This window comes from Hemitrygon akajei, chromosome 29, assembly GCF_048418815.1.
Source record: "Hemitrygon akajei chromosome 29, sHemAka1.3, whole genome shotgun sequence".
Taxonomy (NCBI): domain Eukaryota; kingdom Metazoa; phylum Chordata; class Chondrichthyes; order Myliobatiformes; family Dasyatidae; genus Hemitrygon; species Hemitrygon akajei.
In genome coordinates, this window is record NC_133152.1 from 26,455,119 (window position 1) to 26,469,900 (window position 14,782).

General features: G+C 43.0%; 1 protein-coding gene across 7 annotated transcripts in view; it reads left to right on the plus strand.

Annotated features, from left to right (window-relative positions):
- The first annotated feature begins 2,877 nt into the window (after positions 1-2,877).
- miip (migration and invasion inhibitory protein) overlaps positions 2,878-14,782 on the plus strand; it is a 30,621-nt gene continuing 18,716 nt past the window's right edge. For 6 of the 7 annotated variants that reach the window (XR_012096673.1, XR_012096672.1, XR_012096674.1 and 3 more), the window contains exons 1-7: positions 2,907-2,963; positions 4,282-4,481; positions 7,754-8,434; positions 10,535-10,637; positions 10,815-10,926; positions 11,595-11,662; positions 12,125-12,251. Coding sequence is in view for 4 of the 7 variants with exons in the window: in XM_073031974.1 (XP_072888075.1) it covers positions 4,308-4,481; positions 7,754-8,434; positions 10,535-10,637; positions 10,815-10,926; positions 11,595-11,662; positions 12,125-12,251 (1,265 nt within the window). In the remaining 3 variants the exon portion in view is untranslated. Of the gene's footprint in view, positions 2,964-4,281; positions 4,482-7,753; positions 8,435-10,534; positions 10,638-10,814; positions 10,927-11,594; positions 11,663-12,124; positions 12,252-14,782 lie in introns of all 7 variants that reach the window. The other variant, XM_073031972.1, reaches the window with a different exon arrangement.

The following is a 14,782-nucleotide window of genomic DNA, read 5'->3' on the forward strand; positions in this document are numbered from 1 at the left end:
CTGTACCAGAAAACCAGGTACGATTTGTAGAGGGCCATTTCAAGGGCGAAGAGACAATTATGTTGGAGGCAACATGGGATGCATGCCAATTCTGGCAGGGTTTGCCAGACATGACTTCCTACAAAGTGAAACCCAATGGCATGAATGGCAGCATTGCTCCACTACCAGATGAACTCAATGCCTTCTATGCCCACTTTGAAAGGGAGAACACAGCTACAGCTGTGAAGATCCCTGATGACCCTGTGATCTCTGTTTCAGAGTCCCAGGTTAGGCGCGTACAAAAGCTGGATGAACTCAGCAGGTCAGGCAGCATCCGTTGAAATGAGCAGTCAACGTTTTGGACCGAGACCCTTCGTCAGGACTGAAGAAGGAGGGGGCAGGAGCCCCATAAAGAAGGTGGAAAACTAATCAGAGGAAAGATCAAGGGTGGGGGAGGAGAGGTGAAGAAGGAATGTAAGGGGAAAGCACTATGGGTAGTAGAAGAAGGCAGAATCATGAGAGAGGTGATAGGCAGCTAGAAGAGGAGACAGAGTGAAAGTGGGACGGGGGAAGGGAGAGGGAGGGAATTACCGGAAGTTGGAGAATTTGATGTTGATTCTTCCTTCTACTACCCATAGTGCTTACCCCTTAGATTCCTTCTTCACCTGTCCTGCCTATCCCCTCCCTGCTTCCCCTCCCCCACCCCTTGATCTTTCCTCTGATTGGTTTTCCACCCTCCCCCCACTTTCTTTATGGGACCCCTGCCCCCTCCTTCAGTCCTGACAAAGGTTATCGGCCCGAAACGTTGACTGCTCATTTCAACCGATGCTGCCCGACCTGCTGAGTTCATCCAGCTTGTTTGTTCGTGTTGATTTGACCACAGCATCTGCAGTGTACTTTGTGTTTCCAATGTTAGGCTGTCTTTAAAGAGAGTGAACCCTTGCAAGGCAGAAGGTCCCGATGGAGTACCTGGTAAGGCTCTGAAAACCTGTGCCAACCAACTAGCGGGAGTATTGAAGGGCATTTTCAACTTCTCACTGCTACGGGCGGAAGTTCCCACTTGCTTCAAAAAGGCAGCAATTATACCCGTGCCAAAGAAAACAATATGCGCTGCCTTAATGACTGTCGCCCGGTAGCACTCACATCGACAGTGATTAAATGCTTTGAGAGGTTGGTCATGGTTAGACTAAACTCCTGCCTCAGCAAGGACCTGGACCCATTGCAATTTGCCTATCGCCACAATAGGTCAACGACAGACACAATCTCGATGGCTCTTCACACGGCTTTAGACCACCTGGACAACACAAACATCTATGTCAGGATACCGTTCATTGACTATAGCTCAGCATTTAATACCATCATTCCCACAATCCTGATTGAGAAGTTGCAGAACCTGGGTCTCTGTACCTCCCTCTGTAATTGGATCCTCGACTTCCTAATCGGAAGACTGCAATCTGTGTGGATTGGTGATAACATATCCTCTTCGCTGACTATCAATACTGGCGCACCTCAGGGGTGTGTGCTTAGCCCACTGCTCTACTCTCTATATACACATGACTGTGTGGCTAGGCATAGCTCAAACACCATCTACAAATTTGCTGATGATACAACCATTGTTGGTAGAATCTCAGGTGGTGAAGGGAAGGTATACAGGAGTGAGATATACCAACTAGTGGAGTGGAGTAGTGCAGCAACAACCTGGCACTCAATGTCAGTAAGACGAAAGAGCTGATTGTGGACTTCAGGAAGGGTAAGATGAAGGAACACATACCAATCCTCATAGAGGGATCAGAAGTGGAGAGAGTGAGCAGTTTCAAGTTCCTGGGTGTCAAGATCTCTGAGGATCTAACCTGGTCCCAACATATTGATGCAGCTGTAAAGAAGGCAAGACAGCGGCTATACTTTATTAGGAGTTCGAAGAGATTTGGCATGTCAATAAACTCAAAAACTTCTATAGTTGTACTGTGGAGAGCATTCTGACAGGCTGCATCACTGTCTGGTATGGAGGGGCTACTGCACAGGACCGAAAGAAGCTGCAGAAGGTTGTAAATCTAGTCCGCTCCATCTTGGGCACCAACCTACAAAGTACCCAGGACATCTTCAGGGAGCAGTGTCTGAGAAAGGCAGCGTCCATTATTAAGGATCTCCAGCACCCAGGGCATGCCCTTTTCTCACTGTTACCATCAGGTAGGAGGTACAGAAGTCTGAAGACACACTCAGCGATTCAGGAACAGCTTCTTCCCCTCTGCCATCCGATTCCTATACGGACATTGAATCTTTGGGCCTTACCTCAACTTTTAAAAAAAATATACAGTATTTCTGTTTTTGCACCTTTTAAAAATCTATTCAATATACGTAATTGATCTATTTGATGATATTATTTTATTTATTGTTCTTTATTTTCTCTGCTAGATGATGTATCACGTCACATGCCGGTGATAATAAACCTGATTCTGATTCTGAACCTGTCTGTGTGGAGCTGTTGCACTCAATAACAGATTTGCTCCTTGCATTCTATTTTGTAGTGCATGTACATCTGACAAAGCCTTCTCGTGGTTCTAGTTAACAAAGTGTCCATAATTTCAGACTATGCAGGAAATCATATCCTGTGCGTTCACCGTGGGTCTGTCTAGAGAAGTTTGAACTTGACAGGAATGCCCTTGCACGCAGTCTTGAGGTCCATATAAAGATCTAATGAATCCGCCGAAGCAACTACTTCAGAAAGATTCATAACCTAAAATTTTCTGGGCATTAAATCCTGCATCAAAATAATTACGAGAACTACGATGCTGTAAACTCCCCGATCAAATATTTGATAGTGTTGGCCAGTTCGTCAGAGTTTGCTGACGGACAGATATGTCGACCTATCGTTGTCCCGACCGTTAGGGATTTAACTGACTAATCGAAGAGGAGTTTACTGCGTCGTTCAGCTGGATAACCAATGTAAACACGGCGGGAGGAAGCGGTTTAAATGATGAACTGAGGTAGAGTGAGTGGAGCCGAGGGAAGGGAGGATCGGGAAGGGGTAATGGTTACTTTGGGTCGCCCGCTATCAGTGCAGTGGAGCCCGGGTGAATCGAGAGCGGCTGCGGTCGCTAGAGTCATCTGGCTTCGGAGAGCAGCTCTACGGCCCCCGGGCCCGCAAGAGCTCCGTCTCCCTCCCACTGTTCCCCGTCCCTTCGCAGTTCGCAAGCGGCTGGGCTTGGTGCCTTTGAACCCGAAGATAGGGACAGCCATAGAGGCCAACCTCTCTACCCTGTCGGTTAATTACCCCAGTCTTCCTCATAATCCTATATCCACTCGTCATTCAAAAATGGATCTACTTCCACTCTAAATATTTCTAATGTGCTAACTTGCACGAGTAAGGCGAAATAATTCCGGAACTTTCAATGTATGTTTTTAAACGTGCAGTCCCTGATCATGAAACCAGATCTCCTCATGTCATGCCCCCTTCGGAATTTATATATTTCAATAAGATCACCCCTCATTCTTCACACGGAAGAATGTAGATCGATTTGCTCCACCTCTGTTAAAATCTTTTATCCCAGGTATTAGTCTGGCGAGTCTCTTGCATCACCCCAAATGCTACTACTATTTTACTAAAGGGACCAAAACACTCTGTGTAGCCTCGCCAACAACCTGCACAATTGTTACAAAACGTCTCTATTTATAAACTTAAGCTCCTTCGCAATATGACATTTACCCTAATTAAATTAAATTAGAGAGAGTGCAGAGACGATTTACTAGGATGTTACCTGGGTTTCAGCACTTAAGTTACAGAGAAAGGTTGAACAAGTTAGGTCTCTATTCATTGGAGCGTAGAAGGTTGAGGGGGGATTTGATCGAGGTATTTAAAATTTTGAGAGGGATAGATAGAGTTGACGTGAATAGGCTGTTTCCATTGAGAGTAGGGGAGATTCAAACGAGAGGACATGATTTGAGAGTTAGGGGGCAAAAGTTTAAGGGAAACACGAGGGGGTATTTCTTTACTCAGAGAGTGATAGCTGTGTGGAATGAGCTTCCTGTAGAAGTAGTAGAGGCCAGTTCAGTTGAGTCATTTAAGGTAAAATTGGATAGGTATATGGACAGGAAAGGAGTGGAGGGTTATGGGCTGAGTGCAGGTAGGTGGGACTAGGTGAGATTAGGAGTTCGGCACGGACTAGGAGGGCCGGAATGGCCTGTTTCCGTGCTGTGATTATTATATGGTTATATGGTTACCCTCTTAAATACAAGCTGCACCTGCCCACTTTTAGTTCTGGCCCTGGTTTCTCCTACCACTGACCCTTGTGCCTATTTTCTCAGCAGTCATTGTATTCCCTTGTTGAGAGATGTCATACTCCGATCGTCTGCAGTTCCTTCGGGATCAGAACAAACAGCTATTGCAAAGGTTAAGAGAAGAACGACTGCGGTTTGCGTCCTCCAGCAGTGAAGGACATGACTCAGCAGGGAATGGTACAGCTGTCGATTACCAAAGGAACAGCTACAGAGGCAACGGATTAGAGGTAGCTGTAGATGCCATTATCCAATGAAGTGATGAAATACATTTCTGTACGTTCGCTTAAATTGCAAGTAGAGTTGTAAAGATGTACTCCTGAGCCCAAACATGGGATTGCAGGACACTTTCAATCCATGCTCTAGATCCCTGGAGTAAAATACATTCTGCATCAAAAGTTACTTCTGTTATTGGCTACAGTATACTTATCAACAACACTATTCTCTTAAATGTATCACTAGTTCAAGAAATAATAAAATCAGGTTCAGTTTGGAACCCTTCACTTGTACCCGCGGCAAGTTCAGCTCCAGGTTAGAGTAAGGCACCAAAGTACCATTTCATCATCATAGTAAATCAGGCAAATGTGACCAGTGACTTCTGAACAATGAGCTGGGTTTGAACTTAGTTCCTGGATGGGTGCACAATACTGTGTAAAAGTCCCAGGCACTATATATATATATATATATATAGTCCCCAGAAGTTTTTTATGTATTGCACTGTACTGGTGCTGCTGCAAAAAAACAAATTTCATGACATATGTGAGTGATGATAAACCTGATTCTGATATGGGCCTCTATTGTAGATTGAGAGTGGGAAGGGAACAGGGAGATGGGAATCATGGTTGGAAACAGGGAGGAAGCAGGAAGCTCCAGAGAGACATCTTGCAATGATCAATAAACCAAATGGCCTTCCCTGCTGTCTTGGGGCAGGGTGTGTCTACACCCACTCTCCTCCCACCCCTGGCATTCCTCTGCCATCTGTCACGCACCCCTCCCGTGGCACTCCACCCTCGCCATTCCCAACATCCTTTGCTCCTGCCACAGTTACAAACTTGCTCCCTGGCTCCATGTTGACAAATACAGTTCTGTGCAAATCTCTTAGGCATCCTAGTTTTATATATATATATGTACCTAAGACTTTTGCACTGTACTGTAGGTCAGATTATTCTCCTGTGTATCTGATGAAGGTAGGAATAAAGGGATCGTTTTTGAATTGTGAGGTTGTGACCAGCATTGTTGCTTGGGCTTCTCACATGGGATGGGTTTTATTGTGGAGGCCCAGTGTGCTTTCAAGCGGTTGTAAGATGTGTAATGCCGTTAGCTCCTATTGGATCCACCTGATTTAAGCAGAAGAAAAGTATTTTATCACTTTAATTATTTGGATGAGAGGATCAAATGTAATAGATCCACGTTTTCTAATTACACAAAATTAGGTGGCAGTGTGAGAATGTATGTAGAAAGACAGGTTAAGTAAATAGGCAAGGTTGTGATAGTTATAATAAGAGATCATCCAGTGGTAGAAGACAGCTTTAGCTGGTGAGAAATTGAATCACACTAATGGCATTGATGTTCAGAGACACCTGGCACTTCCAGAATCATTGAAAGTTAGCATTTGGGCACAGCAAACAAATAGTAAGGTAAAACGGGGACACCTCTTTTTCCCTTATTAGAGGGAGAGAGAGAGAGAGCCTGTGATTTGTCGAATACCAGCTGAACGAGTAGTCTTTGGGGTACTGCAATTCTGTGTCTTATTGAAGCTTAGCTGCATGTTTGAGTGCTCATTGGGGCGGGGTGCTGATGCTTTTTTTGCTAGTTGGGTTGGGGAGGGGCCGTTTCCTTGCTGCTGCTCGTGTGTGGGGGCACTGGTGGGAGGCTTTAGGGCTCTAACATTTAACTGTCATTCGTTTTTTGGGGCACTTCTCTGTTTTCGTGGATGTTTGCAAAGAAAAAGATTTTCAGGATATGTATTGTATATATTTCTCTGACATTAAATGTACATATTGAAACCAATCTATTGCAAGAGGATTTGAATACATCTTGCTCCAAGTATTTAGAGTTGTAAAACTCAAAATCATGCTCTTTGGCACACTACATGCATGCTGAACTTTTTGTATATCTACACTAATACCATTTCCCATTCTAGGACCATATTTTTCTATGTGGGAAATGGGATTAGAACTGAGATTCTTACAGCCCGTGTAATTCTTGGACACCTTCAAATCTAAATGTCTGTCTAAATGCATTTTAAACATATCTGATTCCATCATCAGCTTTGGGAGTGCATTCCAGATATCAACCAAAAACTCTGATCACCTTCAAAACTCCTTCCTCAAAGCCTTAAACTGATGTCCTCTTGTTTTTGATACCCCTTACCATGGGAAAAAGATTTTGGCCACCTACCTTGCCTATGCCTCTTGTGTTAAAATTTGTGTACTTTAACTACCACCCTTTAATTACTTTAATCTGTGTACCACAGAGCCTCCAAAGTAAACAAACCTAGCCTATCCACTCTCTTTTCATTACTAAAATCCTCAATTCTATGTGAATGTCTTTTGCACTCTCTCTGGTACAGCTGCAACCTTCCCATAATGTGGTAGCCAGAAATGAACATGGTATTTCCAAATGCAGCCTAACCAGTGTCACAAGTTCCAATGTGACATCTGGTATTCAATTCCCTGGTCCACGAAGGCAAGTATATTATACCCTTTTTTAAAAAAACTATCCTATTGATCTGTGTTTCCATTTTCAGAGAACTTACGGACTTAGACCTCTACATTTTTCTGTTCAACATTTGTTGGTCCCCTACCATTTCACGTCATCTCTCAAAATGCTTCACCTTACGCTTGTTAGGATTAAATTCTATCTCCAATGCACTGCCAAACTTTCCAATTGATTTGCATCCCATGGTAGCCTTGGCTGACTTTCCTTACCAACCACCAGCACCAGTTTTCCTGACATCTTCACACTTACTAATCATATCTTCAACACCGCCTGGAGAGACTGTATCTGAAATATTGTCCATATATCTGTACCCACTTTATTTGTTTGTGATCGAGGGAACGCATTGAAGGTTCACTAGACTGATTCCGAGGGAAGCTGTGGTTGAGGGCAGAGTGATGCAATGCAAATCTATACTTCAGAGTTTAGAACAAAGAAAGACTTCATTGTAACATGGAATTTCTACAAGGCTCGATAGGGTGTCTGGAGCAAGGGCTCAGAATCTCAGAATACAGGCTCAAATGTTCAAGATGAGAATGAAAAAATCAGAGTAGTGAATTTTTAGAATTATCTACTTGAGAGCAGTGGAGATTCAATCGCAGAGTAATTTTAATAAAGAGATTGACACATGTTTTATTATCTAAAAACATAATTGGTTTTGAGTTGGTGCAAAGCAATTGAAGTAAAAGATCCACTTTTAGAAATGTAAAAGGATTAAATGACCTTGTCTTGCTTCTTCTTCCTTGTTCTTATGTCCTAATGAAAACATTCCAATCTGCTTTAGCAGGGAGATGGATGCTCTGTGAGGAATTCCACTGAGAAATACAAAACTTGTGAACTGCTTGAACAAGAAATGAAGAATGGTGCCTTACAGCAACCCAGTGAGGTGGTTATATCTGAATCCCTACAGAAAAGAGGAGACTCTCGAGCGGCACTTTGTACTCCCTCGTTGCACAGAACTAAGAAGCAAGGTTGGACCCTTGGCTCAGGAGATGGAGCAAACATAGAGCTGGCTGACATGCTGCCTCTCAGTAGGGCCAAAACAATTTCCAGTGTGGAGAAAAACTGTTCCACATTAGCGGTTCTGTCACCTGAAGAAAGCTTTATCTCTGCAGAAGCACTGGGCCAGAAGTGGGATGTGCAAAAGTTGGATCCCCAAAGTTGTAATGTGACTGAATGTTTCCAAAGCTCAACTCCTTTTACCAAGCCTCCTCCTGACCCAACATTAACAGATCACGCAGAGTGCTTTGCCCCAGCACCACCAAGTACAGGGGGAACTTCTCAGCACTATTCCCTGTTGCTTCAGTCCCTCAGTGAGAATCCAAAGCCAAGGTCCAAACTGGATCCACCATTATATGTGGATCAGCTGTTGGATGTGGGCAATGATCGGCACAGCAAGCATTTCATCAGAAACACTCAGAAACCAAAATCAATCCTCTTGGAACCACATAACAAAATTGTGAAGGTAGGTCTATTTTAATTTGCCAGTGCTGCTGGTTGCTTCTGCAAGTTTTCCATACATTTTTCAAACTTCAGAAGATCCAAATACCCAGCTGTTGTGAGTTTTTTTTTGTTTGTTTTGAGTTGATAGCTTATCTGTCTTGTAGAAAATTCTGCTGACCAGCAGGGAGTTGTTCAGGAAGCTGTGATGTGTTCAAAGTGACTAGCCAGAGAGAAGAGATGTGGGAAAAGTGACTGAGTCCATAAGATATAGGAGGAGAGTTAAGCCATTTGGACCATTGAATCTGCTCTGCCATTTCATCATGGCTGATCCATTCTTGAGCCCCATTCTCCTGTTTCTCCTCATATTACTTCATGCCCTGACTAACCAAGAATCTTGTCAATATTTGCCTTAAATATACCCAATGACTTGGTCTGCACAGCTGCTTGTGGCAACGAATCCACAGATTCACCATTGACTGGTTAAAAAAATACTTCCTCATCTCTGTTCTAAATGGACTTCCCTCTATTCTGAGGCTGCGTCCTCTGGTCTTAGACTCCTCCACCATAGGGAACATCATCTTCAAATCTACTCTACCGAGGCCTTTCAAAATTCATTAAGATCCCCCCCTCATGCTTCTGAATTCCAGTGAGTGCAGGCCCAGAGCTATCAAACACTCCTCATTTTTGTGAATCTTCTTTGAACCCTCGCCAATGTCAGCGCATCCTTTCTTAGATAAGGGGGCCAAAAATACTCTCATACTCCAAATGAGTCCTCACCAGTCCCCTATAAAGCCTTAACATTACCTCCTTGCTTTCATATTATAACCTTCTTGAAATGAATGCTAACATTGCATTTGCCTTCCTCCCCACCGACTCTACCTGCAAATTAACCTGCCAAATGCCTTTGTGCCTCAGACTTTTGAATTTTCTCTCCTTATAGAAAATAGTCTCCAAATCTTTCCAGATACTGTATTCCATGTGCCTCTGCTTTGCACATTCTTGTAATCTGTTTAAGTCCTTCTGCAGCTTCTCTGCTTCCTCAAAACTACTTGCCCCTCTACCAATCTTTGTATCATCCGCAAGCATGGCCACAAAGCAATCAATTCCTTCATCCATATCGTTGGCATATAATGTAAAAAGAAGCATTCCCAACACAGTCTCCTGTGGAACACCACTGGTCACTGGCAGCCAACCAGAAAAGGGCTCAGTCTATTCCCACTCAACCTTTTGCCAATCAGCCATTGCTCTATCCATGTTAGTATCTTTCTTATAATGCCACGGGATCTTAACCTATTAAGCAGCCTCATGCGTGGCACCTTGTCAAAGGCCTTCTGAAAATACAAATGCACAGCATCCACTGATTCACCTTTGTCTATCCTGCTTGTTATTCTTCAAAGAATTCCAACAGATTTGTCAGGCAAGATTTTCGCTTAAGGAAACTATGCTGACTGCAGCCTATTTTATCACGTGCCTCCAAGTACCCCGAAACCACATCCTTAACAATCAACTCTAACATTTTCCCAGCAACTGAGGTCAGTCTAACTGGCCTGTAGTTTCCCTTCTTCTGTCTCTCTTCCTTCCTGAAGAGTGGAGTGACATTTCAATTTTCCAGTCCTCTGGAACAATGCCAGAATCCATTAATTCTTGAAATTGATGACTAATGCTTGCACACTCTCTTCAGCCATCTGGTGCAGGTGACTTACTTACCTTCGGACCTTTCAGTTTCTCAAGCGCCTCCTCCCTAGTGATAGCAACATCATTTACTTCTGCCCCCTGACACTCTCAAACGTCCAGCGTGCTGCCACGGTGAAGACTGATGCAAAATACTTACCCAGTTCAGTCAGAGTGAAGATAGACAGTAACTGAAGGATGTGTAATAGAAAGATATGTAAACTGGAGCAGAGGCACCTTAATTGTGCCAAAGTAAGCAATCACGGGCATTGAGAACTATGACTTAAAATATAAGGGATAAAATGGTCAGAATGGTTCTCAATCTTAATTATGTAGTGCATTAACCATCTGCTTCTGTGATTTTTGAAAGGTATTTCCTGTCACTGAAGTGTATTGATTTAGCTGTTGTTAATGTAGTTCAGGCTATTAAACTTTTCTATTTAATTTACAGAAAGATGTGGGCCATGTGACATTCCAGTCCCCAGATAAGGAATCCAGCTTAAGTACAGAGGTTCAGTCTGTCCAACCTCTCCTGGGCTATGACTGGATAGCAGGTACTAAACCGGGCTGTGTTTCTCTGTCTTGGAATTTCAGCTGCCTGTCTGCGCTGAAGAGTTGCCTAGAGTGTTCCCAGCAGGCGCGCTTATGATCTTGGTGTCGGTCCCTTCTTTTGTGTGAACTCTCAGAAGTGCAAGCTAATTGATTGTTATTTTCTAATTTGTACTCTTCAGGTCTGATAGATGTGGACTCACCACTCTCTGAACAATCTGAGGAGTACTTTTTGGAACTGCAGAATTTCCGAAGGGTGAACAAAGAAGAATGTGTCCATCAGGACTGCATAGAGTATGTTTGTGCAGGGGCTTTGCATAAGACAGCAGATAATGAGTTTGGATGGGGGAGTACTTGGCAAGTCGATAATTAGGGGGTATATTCTCAGAAAAACAGGTTGGATATTTAGGACTGTGCAGAAGGAATTTCACAATGTGAAGGTTCGGAGTTATTTCGAATATTGTGAATGTTTAGTCATTGAGTATCTTCAAGGCTGAGAATAATAGTCTGTTTTTGGAGAAATAAGGAATTGGGAAGGAAATTAAAATCAAAGGGGCAGCTTAGTTGTGGAAGGGCAGAATAGACATTATGGAGTTTTGTGACTTGGTATGATGAGTCAGCAGTGTAAGGGGACAAAAGAGTAGGAGGCATCTATGAGAAGGAATAAAGAGGCAACATTTTGAACTGAGACCCTTCACTAAGTGTCGTCGCGAAACATCATCTCTTTATTCCTTGCTGCCCAACCTACTGAGTTCTTCTAACATTTTGTTTGTGTTGCTCTGGATTACACAGACTCTCTTCTGTGAAACCGTGGAAGGACTCTTACTGGTAATTTCCTCTTTTTATGGGAATTACAGTTAGTGACTGGTCAATTGTTTATTCCTTGGAAGCCAGAATCTGGTAAAATTGAAATATTAATTACAGTCATAAAGCTTTAATTATTTGGTGTCTTCAACTTTCAGGGAAGAAGAGCTAAATGATAAGGTCACTGATCGAGAAGACCTCAGCATCATCAGCCAAATTCACCAGTGTGAGTAATTTCTGTAGGGTAGCTGTGTTTGTTACAAATTCAAATTATAGCATGATTCATTGTTGGCTCAGTAGGAAATGATATTGTGTTTTGTCTTACTAATTCCATTTCTAGCCTCAACTTTGATGAATTTCAAACAGAAAAGGGAAGTATACTTATTTTGACTGACTGATCAAGGAGAACCACTATATATAGTGAAAGCTGAAATAATTTTTGGACTATAAAAAATATTGGTTTATTGTAATTTGGTAGCAAATAAGTGTTAAAGCCAAAGATCAGATCATCCATCACCTTATTGAATAGCTTGGCAGGCTTGAGGGACCATATGGTGGATAGCTGCTTATTCTTGAATTCCTATGCGGGTATTTGTCACAAGGCTCTGGGAAGCCTTGTTGCTTTTATTCAGGCTTCAGCTTTCTGTTATCAGTTGGCAGTAAGGGTAGCTGTGATTCTCCCTTTCAGGCACACATTCTTACCGTGTTAACAGTCGCTTGTTTGCAGTCCCACTGGAACCAGCAGCAGCATGTCCTGTTTGCAAAACTCCCAAGTCAAAGCGTCCACACACCTTGGAGGAGCCTGCCTATATCAGGTGAGATCTTACCCATTACAGCAAGAGCTACGTGCCTCTTCATCTGTTCATTCTAGTAATTTAAACCTTAGAGAAAAATTGTTTACAGGTAGTCCTCAAGTTACGAACGTCCGACTTATGGGCAACTCATACTTACAAACCGAGGAAGGAGAATGCCATCCGCCATTTTAAGTCGTTGCCATTGACACTGTGTTGAGTGTTTAACTTTGTATTTGGTTTAAAGTTTTCTTAGTAAGATTCACCCTGACCACCCCCCCCGCCATTCCGGTCGGCTGGTGGCGCAGTGAGATCAAACTGGAGGTTTCCATGCCGGGTTGATGTCGATCCAGTGACTCCTGTACCTTCCGTGCCGGGTTGATATCAAGGTCGCAACTCGACCTCGTAAAAAAAACACTGCCACCTCCAGTTTAAATTCCCATGCGGAATATTGTGGATGATCAAATACGCAAACCCAGCCCAGTTACCACTTGTCCCATTCAGCCTGTCTCAGTGCGGTGGTCATTAGGACCCAGCGGACCTCAGGACCCGCTGCTCGCAGTGTTTCTGTTCCGCTGATGGTGTGTGGTGATCCTTAAGACCCAGCGGACCTCGAGAGCCGGCGGAGCTCAGGACCCGCTGCTCGCAGTGTTTCTGTTCCGCTGATGGTGTGTGGTGATCCTTAAGACCCAGCGGACCTCGAGAGCCGGCGGAGCTCGGGACCCGCTGCTCGCAGTGTTTTTGTTCCGCTGATGGTGTGTGGTGATCCTTAAGACGCAGCGGACCTCAAGAGCCGGCGGAGGTCGGGACCCGACGCCCGTAGTATTTCTGTTCCATTGACTGTGTGTGGTGATCCTTAAGACCCAGCGGACCTCAAGAGCCGGTGGAGGTCGGGACCCGACGCCCGTAGTGTTTCTGTTCCATTGATGGGAAGTGATCACAATTGAAAATAAAGTGGAAATAATAAAGCGTTTGGAAAGAGGTGAAACGCCATCGGTCATTAGAAAAGCATTAGGCTACAGTTGGTCAACGATTGGAACAATTTTAAAGGATAACAGATAAAGTGAGGATAATGGAGCATCTGAAAGGCCCTGCCCTGTTGAAAACTACAATTATTACTAAGCAATGCAATGGTTTAATTATTGGAATACATACGTTTCTTAAGTGTTTTATATGCATAGAAAGGTAAAATATGTACTATATACTAAGACAAACGTTTGACTGACGCTAAATAATACCGGATGTACTTGTTCTGATGTACGTACAAATCCGACTTAAATATGGACTCAGGAATGGAACTCGTACGTAACCCAGGGACTGCCTGTATAAAATAGCAGATACTGTCCAAACACAATCCAAGGTGTAGGCATACTGGAAATTACTTTCCAAAAACAAAAATACAACAGTACGGTTCTCATGAGTTACAGATTCATATTTATGTCTTCTTGTTTTCAGATATCAGATCCTTATTTTTATTCTTCTGATTCTCACATTGGCTTGTGCTTCTGATCTTTATAGTAATTGAATCATCCTGTACAGAAACAGGCCCTTCAGCCCAACATATCCATGGCATCCCGGATGCCCACTTAAGCTAGTCTCAATTTTTTCTTTTTCTTTATTTTTGGTGAAGTGATATTAAAAGACAGAGATAGATCAATGTCATGGCTGTATGGGTCCTCCAGGGCTTATACACACCCAACTTACATACACGTGAAAGTACACGAATGCCTGTATACATGAGTGATCACTTGGGAGACCGGTGGTATGGACATGCCATCTACTGCTGTCCGCAGGCATGTTCAGCTGTGTGGTGATTCAGTTCACAGTCACATCTACAACTTCCAAACCTTTTGGGCTACAGGAACAGAACCCTGCCATAACCTGGGGGACGACTTCTAATTTGGATTTCTTTTTAAGTTATTTTCTAATTTTAATTTGCTCAGTAACAATTCCCTTGTCTGCATTTAGCATTAATGCTGGTATTGCAACAGCTCCACTGACTACATAGATGAATTACAAGGACTAATTTATAGAGATAGTTTCTGTTATATAAATTAGTATAAGGGATTTTGAGCATCTGTAAGATTGGTAATATTTATATTTTTAACATTTATGTCTCTAAATATTAAGTTTGGTTCTGCAACAACAGATATGAAACTAAAAATGAAAAGTACTCCAAAAGGCTAATTACAGTAGTTTCTTAGGCACTGGTTTCTACCAAGTGAATTAAATACAAAAATTAGTAGAGTGATGGTAAACAGTTCTGATATTTTCCATAACAAGAAATGATTATTTCAAAGTATCACAGTCTGGAGTGGCTATACCTTGAGTTGCTTAGAAGAGCAGGGTGAAAAATGTGAGGCTCAGATCCCGATCTTCCAGTCCCATTGGATTGAGAGTGGTGTTTAGAGGAATGATTTAATTTAAAGTTCATACATGTCACAGAAGTTGTAGGTAATAGAAGTAAAAGGAGTGTGGTAATAGACTTCAGAAGGACAGTGGGCAGGGTGGCCAAACTTGATGTGATAAATGTGATGTGATGAGCTTTACAGGAG